At 50.6% G+C, this 10411-nt stretch overlaps 1 protein-coding gene across 1 annotated transcript; it reads right to left on the bottom strand.

Moving 5' to 3' along the window:
- Window positions 1-4546: 4546 nt before the first annotated feature.
- C1qb (complement C1q B chain) lies at window positions 4547-9398 on the bottom strand. Its single transcript, XM_005353005.2, has 3 exons — window positions 9291-9398; window positions 6322-6523; window positions 4547-5274 (listed from the first exon to the last, which is right to left on the bottom strand). The coding sequence occupies exons 2-3, from the start codon at window positions 6500-6502 to the stop codon at window positions 4694-4696; spliced, it is 762 nt and encodes a 253-aa protein (XP_005353062.1). The 5' UTR covers window positions 6503-6523; window positions 9291-9398; the 3' UTR covers window positions 4547-4693.
- Window positions 9399-10411: the final 1013 nt, after the last annotated feature.

Genomic DNA, 10411 nt, shown 5'->3' with positions numbered 1-10411 from the left:
ATTTGAACTTCTTCTGTTGAGAATTCTCTGTTCAGCTCAGTGCCCCATTTTATAATTGGGTTGATTAGCCTTTTACGGAGACCCTGTTTTAATATATAAGGTGGAGAAGTGACCAAGAAAAGGTGACTGGACAACAGTCTCTGGTCTCCATACACACGTATACACACACATACACACCTGCACACACATGTGCTCTCACACCTGTACAAACACTAATACACACACACTCATATACATCATATACATGCAAACATACCTGAACTTAACCATCATTTGTGTGTGTATACTCATCCCTCAGTCTTCCGGAGCTTCGAGAGAGTTCCAGAACTCTCTCAGGGATCCCAGAATCCACAGATGCTCAGGTCTCTTACAGAGAGAGGCACCGTGTCTGCAGAGTGCGCATCCTCATCTCCAGACTTGTCAGACCAAACACATTGTAAACACAGTGAAAGCAGCTATGCCCCTGTTTGGTGAGCAACGACGGTGTTCCCACATGTTCAGGCCAGATGTGGCTTTTCCCGTGTGTTTTCCATCACCATTGGATGACTCACGAGTGCAGAACTTGTGGGTCCAGAGGGGTGACTGTATATTATGCAGGCGCAGTTCCATCCTACAAAAACAAGGTTGAGTACTTGAAAAAGTCTGTGGCTCCCCAAACAAGTACTTATTTGTTTTTTCTTCCTTTCTCTTCTTCTGAAACGGGGTCTTATGTGTCCCAGGCTGGCCCCAAACTTGCTGTGAAGCTGAGGATAGTTTAGCATGCCTAATTCTCTTACTTCCACCTCTCAAGCACTGGAACTCCAGGCATGCACCCTCCCCCTCATGTGCCTATGCTACACAGCTAAGAGCATTTGTTTCTCAGCTTCCACATGGTGGTTCACAACCATCCATAACTTCTGTTCCAGAGAATTCATCCCACTCTTCGGCCTCTGGTGCACAGCATGAGTGTGGTGCACATCTGTACAAACAGGCAAAACACCCACACACAAGATAATAAAGAAAAAAAACATCAAAACCAACCAAAAATCCACCTTGACAAAAAGCAGTTTAGGAGAGATGTTTATTTCAGCTCACGCTTCCAGATTACAGCCCACCATAGCGAAGATGCCACAGGGACAGGTGCCTGAAGTGGGTATTCACACCCAAAGTCGAGAACAGAGAGAAGGAACGCATGCTCGCTCGCTCGCTCGCTCGCTCGTTCACTTCTGCTCAGCTGATTTCTCCAGTCTTCAGCACTTCAGGGATGACTGCCTAGGGAATGATGCCGCCCACCGTAGGCTGCTGTTCCCCATATAAGATAATCGCCCACAGAAATGCTCTTAGGTCAATCCAGTGTAGACAATCCCTTATCAGGACTCCCTCTCCAGGAGACTCTAGGTTGTGTCGAGTTGACATTGCTACATCGCTGTTACCCAAGGTGCTGGGGAAAAAAAAAAGGTTAGGCATCCCTTTGTCTGGAGTACTGACTCTCCAGGATCTTCTCGTTGTTTGTGTCCACTGGGGAAGGAACACAGCTCTTACCATGTTGGGCCTATACTCTGCCACTGGATTCTGCCATGAATTTCCATGGTGGGTGGTGTTCTCAGCCTCCTGACCCCACCCACCCGTGGGTGGTCTGTGAAAGTGGGTTACGTCCCCTCCTTCAAGTTCCTGCTTCAGCTGGCACCAGGTGGGGGCAGAGATTCTTGGTTTCTAAGGCATCCTCCTTGAAGGTAAGGCTGATGGGACCACATTTGGGGACCCTGATTTAGGGGACCTGGATCTTCAAAGCTGACTGGGACCCCCAACCTAGAAGATCACAGCTCACCCTGAGATTGGGACGGGAAAGGAGGGAGGGGGAAATTGCCACCTGGCATCAGTCCTGGGCAGGCCATCCTTCTCCTGGTGTCTACTTCCCCCTGGTGGCCACCAGACTAAAGCTGGCCTGGATGTCCAGCCTGGAAGCCAGTGGCTTTCTGCAGAAGCATCTCCAGGCCATGGCGACACCTGCAGACTGAGCATCAGTGAGATGTGAGTCCGAGGCTGGCCTGGGCTGTAGGGGGAGATCCCGTCTCAGAAAATGCAAGGGAAGTAGCTGGAGAAATGGCTCAGTGGTTAAAAGCACACATCGCTCTTGCAAGTGACCTAAATTTGGTCCTCAGCACCCAAGCTAGTGGGTCACAGCTATCACTAAATCCAGGGATCTGACAACCTCTTCTGGGCTCCATGGGCACCCAAATTTACAGTCCACATTCCCATACACAGGCAAATCATTTTAAAAATAAAACGTCTTGGGCTGGAGAGATGGTTCAGTAGTTAAGAGCACTGGCTGCTCTTCCAGAGGACCCAGCTTCAGTTCCCAGCACCCATGTGGAGGCTCACAACCATCTATAAGTACAGTCATAGGGGATCTGATTCGCCTTCTGACTTCCGAATGCCTTAATACAGTTCCTCATGTTGTGGTGACCCCCAACCATAAAATTATTTTCATTGCTACTTCATAACTGTAATTTTGCTACTGTTTTGAATCATAATGTAAATATCTGTGTTTTTCGATGGTCTTAGGCAACCCCTGTGAAAGGGTCATTGGAACCCCAAAGGGGCTGTGGCCCACAGGTTGAGAACCGCTGGGTTAAGAGCAGGCACTAACCTTGCCATGCTTCCCAGCTCTGTCCCCAGTACCCCCAGCAGTTGGCTTACAAGCATCTGTAGCTCCAGCCAGTCATTAGACCTGTAATCAGGTCACACCTCCTCCCCAAATCAGGGGTTATTCCAGCCCTTCCCTTCCCAGCCCCTCACAGGTCAAGTCTGAGCTGGCTGACACAGGTGCATGCCAGCAACACACAGTCCGATTCCTAAAGGGTCAAGACCACAAGAGTAAGAGCTCAGCCATAGGCTTACCTGTTAAGCCCCTCCCACCTGGTAGCCCCACCCACCAATCCTGTCGGCAAGGTGGGAGGGATTTAAGGTATTCTAGCTTTTCATAGGGTCCCAGCCCCAGCCTCACCTGCTGATTGGCAGGCACACTTCTCAGGAGCCTTGCTTCTCTTTCACCTCTTCCCGCTCAGGCTCTACAAGGATCTGATGTCCCTAGCCTCTACAGACAACTACCAAGTATATGCGCATGCCCACACTTGGACACAAACACAGACACACATACATATAATTAAAAACAAAGAAAACTCGTTTAAAAAAGCCTAGGACATCCCTCTTCTGACAAGAGAGATTACATCTAGGAAATTAATTCACCAGAGGAGTCAAGGATGCTGTTGTTCCACTCTTTGTAAGGAGTTGGGAGAGGGACACCGGGGGCAGCCACTTGTTTGTTGACAGCTGCTAAGAAGCCCATGCAATACCTGAACTTGTGTCTGTCTGACTCCAAAGCCTTCACTGCCCAACACCGCTTCTCAAGGTGGGTCCTTCCTGCCGCAGTTAAGTGTGGAATGGCATGGTTTTGAGCCTGCTTCTCTTACTAAACCATGACACCAGGCAGGTCGCTCAAATGCTCTGTCTCATGGGTCCCATTCCTGATGGGGTCCCCCACTGTGCAGCTTGCGTGAAGACCCTAGAGTGGTGCGGGGCCATCCTGACTTGCTCAGCCCTGTGTCACATGGGCTCAGTGGCCCAGTTTGTAACCCCAGCGACTGGGGAGGCTGAAGCGGGAGGATTGCCTGGGTGACAGAGTTCGAGGCCAGCCTGGGTAATTTAACAGGCCTACAGGACGGCTAGATGGTCAGAGTGGAAGGCTTCTGGGAGGAGGAACCACGTTGTAGGAGTGCCTCCGAGAGAAGATGCAAATCGGCCATAAGATGCCCAGGCTCCCGGGCTGGAACTCTCTCCAGCAGACATTGGAGAGCTCCTGAAGGTTTGGAGCAGAGGTGGGACATTGGTTTTAATGGACGAGTTAGCATCCACTAGGCTGGAAAGACCCTAAGAGGGGGCATGTAAGGCAGAGGGTGGGATGGGACGGGGGCCCTTTGATCTCTGAGAGGCAGACTGTGGAGTGACAGTACCAAGACCATTAAGGGATGCCAGAGACACTGGCAGGGCTCAGATATCCTGGTGCTGCTTCCCACTGTGTGCTGGTTCAGAGAGGACCACAATGGAGCCTCCCGTTCATCTCTGGCTAACTGGAGATTCTTGTAAATGTGTATGCATGTGTGTACATGTGTGCGTGTGCGTTTTGTGTGAGCGAGCGCGTGCGAACCCAAGGACACCCTTCGGTGTGATTTCTCAGGAACCTCATTTGAAATAGGCTCTCTCACTGAAACTGGAGCCCACCAATTTCCTAGACTGACTGGCTGGCAAGCCCCAGAGATTCATCCCCCTGTCTCTGGTTTCCAGTTCTGGGAATACAAGTGTCTGCTGCCGTCCGTGCTCAGCATTTTTATGTGGGTGCTAGTGACTGAACTCAGGCCCTCACGCCTATAACGTAAGGACCTCACTGACGGAGTCACCTCCCTAGCCTATGAAAATGCATTCCTTCATTCTTTGGCTAGTGCTCCTCAGTCCTCCTCTGAGCCAGGTCCTGGGATTAAGACTCAAATTACACTGCTGTCCTTTGGTCTTGAAGGTTTATTTACCCATTCATTCTGTAACATCTACAGGGCTCTGGCCTGTGCTTCAGGCAGGCCAGGGGTGACGTTAGGGGTACAGGGAAGATTGTTGGTAGGGAGGCAGGAGATTGTTGAATAGGTATGGTTTGACCCTGTGATCATGTATCCATGTCAGGGAAAAGCAGAAAGCCAGTGAAGATACTGTTGGTGCCCTCCAGGCCCAGCAGGGAGTTCTTGTCTGTGGCCTGCAGGTGAACAATCTCATCTTGCTCCAGCTTCAAGACCACACCGCCTGTGGAAACCTGGAAGGTGTTCTGGGCATAGTCACAGAAGGTGAGGACCTTCTGCATGTGATCCCGATCCCGGCCACGCACGAGGTTCACGCACAGGTTCCCTCGAGAACTGGCGTGGTAGGTGAAATAGTAGAGACCAGGCACTTTGCAGGTGAACTTGCCGTTGCGTGGCTCAAAATTTTCATTCACGTTGGTGATCACCTTGTCAAAGCGGATGGCCTGGTCCCGTCGCAGGGGGTTGTTGATGGTCCTCAGAGCAGAGAAGGCTACTTTCTGGGTAGCCTTGTAGTCTCCCGAGTCACCTTTGGGACCAAGGGGTCCAGGGGGACCTGGAACACCTTTAGGGCCAGCAGGGCCCTTGGGACCAACTTTGCCTGGAATCCCAGGGATCCCTGGCTCTCCTTTCTCTCCAAATTCACCATGGTCTCCAGCCAGTCCAGGAAACCCTGGAGAAACAGAATCAAGAGAAAAGAGGAAACTAGAGGTCACTGTGGGAAAAAAAGGAAGAGATTAGGCCAGGACCTTGGGTGGTTCCTTGCACCTCTCTGGGTTTGACTTACTAACTATAAAATAGTGGGATTGCCAGAGAGAGCCTCCTAGTCTTCCTCTACTCCAGAGCTTTAACTCCCGGTTGGGTTTGACAATCACGGGAAACTGATGCCCAGGGGTTGAGTGAGTGGCACCTTCATGGAGAAGATGTGAGCCCTATTCTTGTCCTTAGCACACACACCCTTGCCAAGCTTAAGCCTAAAGCAGGGGCAATGAATTCACAGCACACATGCTATCTTTTCTCTTTCTTAGCCCATGGCAGACATCCTTAATTGATCACAGATTAACTACACCCAGTTGTGGATGGTAGAATTTCTCTCACATCATCACTTTACGTAGCCATGGTCCCACCACCACAAGACAGAAGGAATGTTCCAATAGAAAATCAGCCCAGTGCTCTAGAGACACAGATGTGTCCCATGCAATGCCTGCCATCTTCAGCTGTGTCACCTAGACACAAAGAGACACAGTCTCTGAAGCTCCACTTCCTCATCTGTGAAATAGGAATGGTTGTCTTTTGAGGAACTGTGAGGATGTAGTGGGCTTCTGAGAGAAGAGGGCTGTCACAGAGGGGGGTCTCATGGCTTATGGATTAAATGAAGCTGCATTTACAGAGGAAGTTTCATAGCAAGGAGCCTCTGCAGCCCACATCTGCCCTGACTTACAGATGAGGGCAGCTGCTTACCCCAGGGTCAGGGCGAGTGCAGGACTGAGGCCCTGCTGGTGTTGCCTTAGCATGGAGGAGGAGCCATTGTTTGGTATGAACCTTACTACTGCCTGGGCTGCCTTCCCACACAATTCCTCTGTCTGCCAAAGGGCAAACAGAAGCCCTTCCTGGAAAGGTACTGGAGTCTCGGATTCTCTTGCAATCTCTAAGGTGACTCAGGAGGTAGAAGATGGGGCCCTGGCCAGCAACGTTAGTGTGTTCCCAAAGTATACAGTACCTTTCTCCCCTTTTATCCCCAAAGTGCCAGGCTGACCATCAGAGCCAGGAACCCCAGGGATGCCGGGGATGCCAGGGATGGCTGGGGGCCCATTGCAGCTGCCTTGGGCCCAGGAGACATGGAGTAAACCCAGGAGCAGCAGTAACAGTGGTGTTGAGATCTTGTGCCACCACGTCTTCATCGGTTCAGCCTCGGGGGCCTCCTACAGGGTGAGACCATGTGGAAAGTTACTGCCACGGTAGCTTCTATCATTCATTAACCCATCCCTTCATTTATGCATCTGCCCATACATCTACCCATTTGTCCTTCTCCCCATCTCTCCAACTATCCCTTCACCATTTCAAACAACCATCCACCCACCTCCTCATCTGTTCATCCAGCAATCCACCTGTCCATCCACCCATGTCTCTGACCATACATTTATCCATCATCAATCCATTCATCCCATAATCTTGTTTCTATCAATCCACCCATCCCTCCAATTACCCATCAATCCATCTCTCCAATCACTCATCTAGTCTCCATCCACCCACCTATATTCATCTATCGTCTTCAGTCATCTATCTGCCATCATACCTATCTCCAACAATCCGTTCATTCATTCATTCATTCATTCATTCATCACCTGTCTCCACATTCATTTATGTGCTATTCAGTCATTCACCTGCCCACTTCTCCATTTGTTCATCCACACACTCATGCATCCACGTATGTATGCATGCATATATGTCCACGTATGTATGCATGCATGTATGCATCCAATTGTCCATCATCCAGCCATGCATTTGTCTGCCCATCTGCCCATCCATCTAATCACCCATTCATTCATTCCATCATCCACCCATGCATTCACCTATGCATCCATGCACCCACGCATTCACGTATGTGTCCAAGCAAGAAATCCATGTTTTTACAGATTGCCTTTCATACACTAGACCCTTTGTCCCATGACGACAAAGCAGAGATGGCCTCTGCCCCCAAAGTCCTTTGTTACTAAGAGGAAACACTCAACAAGTACAAAAATAAACCGAGATGGACACGGACTGATGGATGCTCTGGAAGATAGGCCGTGGTGCCCTGAGGGAGGAGGGTGGGCTGGGTTAGAGGGGGCTAATCTCTTGTCTTCTCCACAGGGGACTGTAAAGCTTTGCTGAGATCTGAAGGTTCAGAAGGGACTGGAGCAGGAAGGTTCCAGAAATGTCTCTCAGAGGTTAAAAATACTTGTTCTTCCAGAGCGTTCTTCCAAAGCACCTGAGTTCAGTTCTCAGCACCTGCATGAGGCGACTCACCAGTGTCTGTAGCTCCAGCTCTGGGGAATCCAAGGTCTCTGACCTCCTTAGACGCTCACCTGCGCTCACCTGCACACCCCCACACCCACCCACACCCACAACTAAAACTAACAGAATGGTAGACATACATTCATGCAGTCAAAACCAAAGAAAATAAATCTAATTTATTATTATTATTTGATTAATTAATTTTTTGGTTTTGTTTCTGAGACAGGGTCTCTCTGTGTTGCCCTGGCTGTTCTGGAACTCTCTCAGTAGACCAGGCTGGCCTTGAACTCAGAACTCCACCTGCCTCTGCTTTCTGAATTTTGGGGCTAATGGCGTGTACCACGATGGTATGGCATAAATCTAATTTTATTTAAAACTTCATTAATAATAAAATAAGAAAAAGAGTTTTGAAGGATGAAAGAGGGTGTGGCCTGAGGCAGGACAGAGATAGACCAAAAAGACTCAGCACAGAGGTTCCAAGAGGACTGTGTTTCAGTGACAGAGCTGTGTGGCCCCTTTCTCAACCCAGGGAGCTGAGAAGAAAGCCACGGACTGTTTTGAGCAGGTCTGCATAGCCATTCTGCAAGCTTTTTCTCCGGGAAGCCCTCCCAGGCCATGCCCCAGTGTGCAGAGCAAAGGGTGCCCCGTCTTTCTCTCACATAGCTATGGAGACCCTGCTGAGAACAAGAAAACCTGAGCTCTTGCAGGATCTACTGCTCCCACGGCTGGGTCCTCACGGCATCTGAGAGGTGGGTTGTGATGGACTGCCCATCTCACAGATAAGGAAACATAGGCCCAACCATATAAAAATGCCTCTCGGTGTCACCTAGCAAGCCGTTCGGGGCAGGGCTATGACAGGACTTCTCTCTAGACACAGTTGACTGTTCCATAAGATGGGGACAATGCTGATCTCTCTCAAGCCTCAGACTTGGGGAGGCCTCGGCATCCTCTTGCTTGGACCATCCGACTCTTCGGCCAGCCCTAACCACAGACCCTCATCTTTTGCTACTCTAGAAAGGAGCCAGATCTACTTAGCTCTAAACTCCTGCCTGCTGCCCCTGGCTGTGTGACCTTAGGCAGGTGTTTGACTTCTCTGGTCTCTGACATGGTTCATTTCTGGCTTCCAGGGCTGTCAGCGGTATTAAATGGGACTACACAGGGAGGATTAAGGGCCCTTGGGAAGCACGCATCCTTTGCAGATACGGTCTTGTCACTCAGAACCAACCAACAATGACCTCCAAATCCAGGTGCTGAGGACATGTGACAGCAGGTGGACCAACGAGGCCTAGGTTCTTATCCTGCCTCTGCCCTGCCCTGCTGACAGCATCAAGCTTGGTCTCTGCATGCATAAAAGGCTCTGTTCTCCCCAGAAGGGGCTTTGGAACCAGAGAGGCCAGGGAGGCCAGCGACCGGCTGCAGATGACCAGAACGCAGGAGACAGAAGTGGTATTTGGTTTAAGTCTCCATGGTTCCCTACACCACAACCTAGGTGCTCCTGTTACAGGCTACCCACCCCCTGCACCAGGTTGCTACACTTCCACCCCTAGCTCACCCCAGAGAGCCTGTGCTGTGGATCTGGGTTTGGGCTCTGAGAATTCAGAGCAATTAATAGTTCAGGTGTTCACAGCTGGAAGCGAGGCCTTTTGTTGGCAAGTTAATCCACCTCTCTCTGCCCTGCCCGGGCGTGCTCACCTGTATACAGAGTCCTGATGTCCTGTGATAGATACTCCAGGTAAGACAGCCGTGGGTTCTCAGAGCCCAGAGCCTGGCGCTGTCTACAGAAAGCGGAAGTATGGGTCCCTAGAAGCTGGAAGGGCCTTCCCTTGGTGTCCCCTCCCAAGGCCCCACAGACTGACCCCCCACTTTCTCACCCTTCTGTCCCCCCATCCTGCTACCCTCAGGCAGTTTCAGGTCCTGTTTCTGCTGCTGGGGAGGGAATTACTGGAAACGGTGGCTGTGGCCAGCACGGTTTCATCAACTCAGCACCCGGGCGGGTGGGGGTGAGAGGAGAGCCTGTCCTTGGGGACTGTCCCCAGCAGGCTGCTCGCTTGCCAGAACTTTGTGAACACATGACTTCCATGGGGACTAGTGATCCTCCATGGATGCTCATCTAAGGCCTGTGCCCCGGCTTTACAGCCAGAGACCCTGATTCCTACCACAGCTCTGCCACTTGCCAGCTAAATTCTCTCAATACAGGGAAGCCAGGGGGAGCCTCAGTTTTCCCCACTATGTGATGGAGCCATGGCTATATATATTCGGGCTCTCACAAGCCTCCAGGAAGATAGAGAAGAGACAGAGCAAGCTAGCGCACCCAATCCATGAATTGTGAATGTCCCTTCATGTCCTCGGCGTTCCCTTTCTGGCCTTATCTCTTTCTCTGCCTCCCGCTCTCCACCTCTACCCTCTTCTCTGTCTTCAGAAAATAATCTAATAATGAATTTTAAATGTATTCATTACTTATTCATTCCCCTCCTTCCACTCCCAACAGGGGCTCGGAGCCCTTGACAATAATAGCCACAGGCAGGGGACGGTTGTGTGGGGATCTAAAGAGGACAGAGCTGCAGAGGAGCTTGGAGGTCACTGTGACCACCCTGTTCCTCCTTTTACATTCAGGGAAACTGAGGCTCAGAGGCAGGATCAATAGGTCTTTTGTGCTATAGCTACAGTTACTGTGAGCTACAGCCTGGGGGAGAAGACCCCAAGTAGGAGCAATGAGTCCTTTTCTATAGCTGGGATTGGACACTGAGTATTTCTGTGGTAAATGCCATTGAAAAATCAGAGAGTCTCAGAACCCATCTCTGAGGGCAGGGCCT

The sequence above is a fragment of the Microtus ochrogaster genome, chromosome 10 (genome assembly GCF_000317375.1).
Source record: "Microtus ochrogaster isolate Prairie Vole_2 chromosome 10, MicOch1.0, whole genome shotgun sequence".
NCBI classification, from domain to species: domain Eukaryota; kingdom Metazoa; phylum Chordata; class Mammalia; order Rodentia; family Cricetidae; genus Microtus; species Microtus ochrogaster.
The sequence above is the reverse complement of the archived record's forward strand: the minus strand, read 5'-3'. Positions and strand labels throughout refer to the sequence as shown.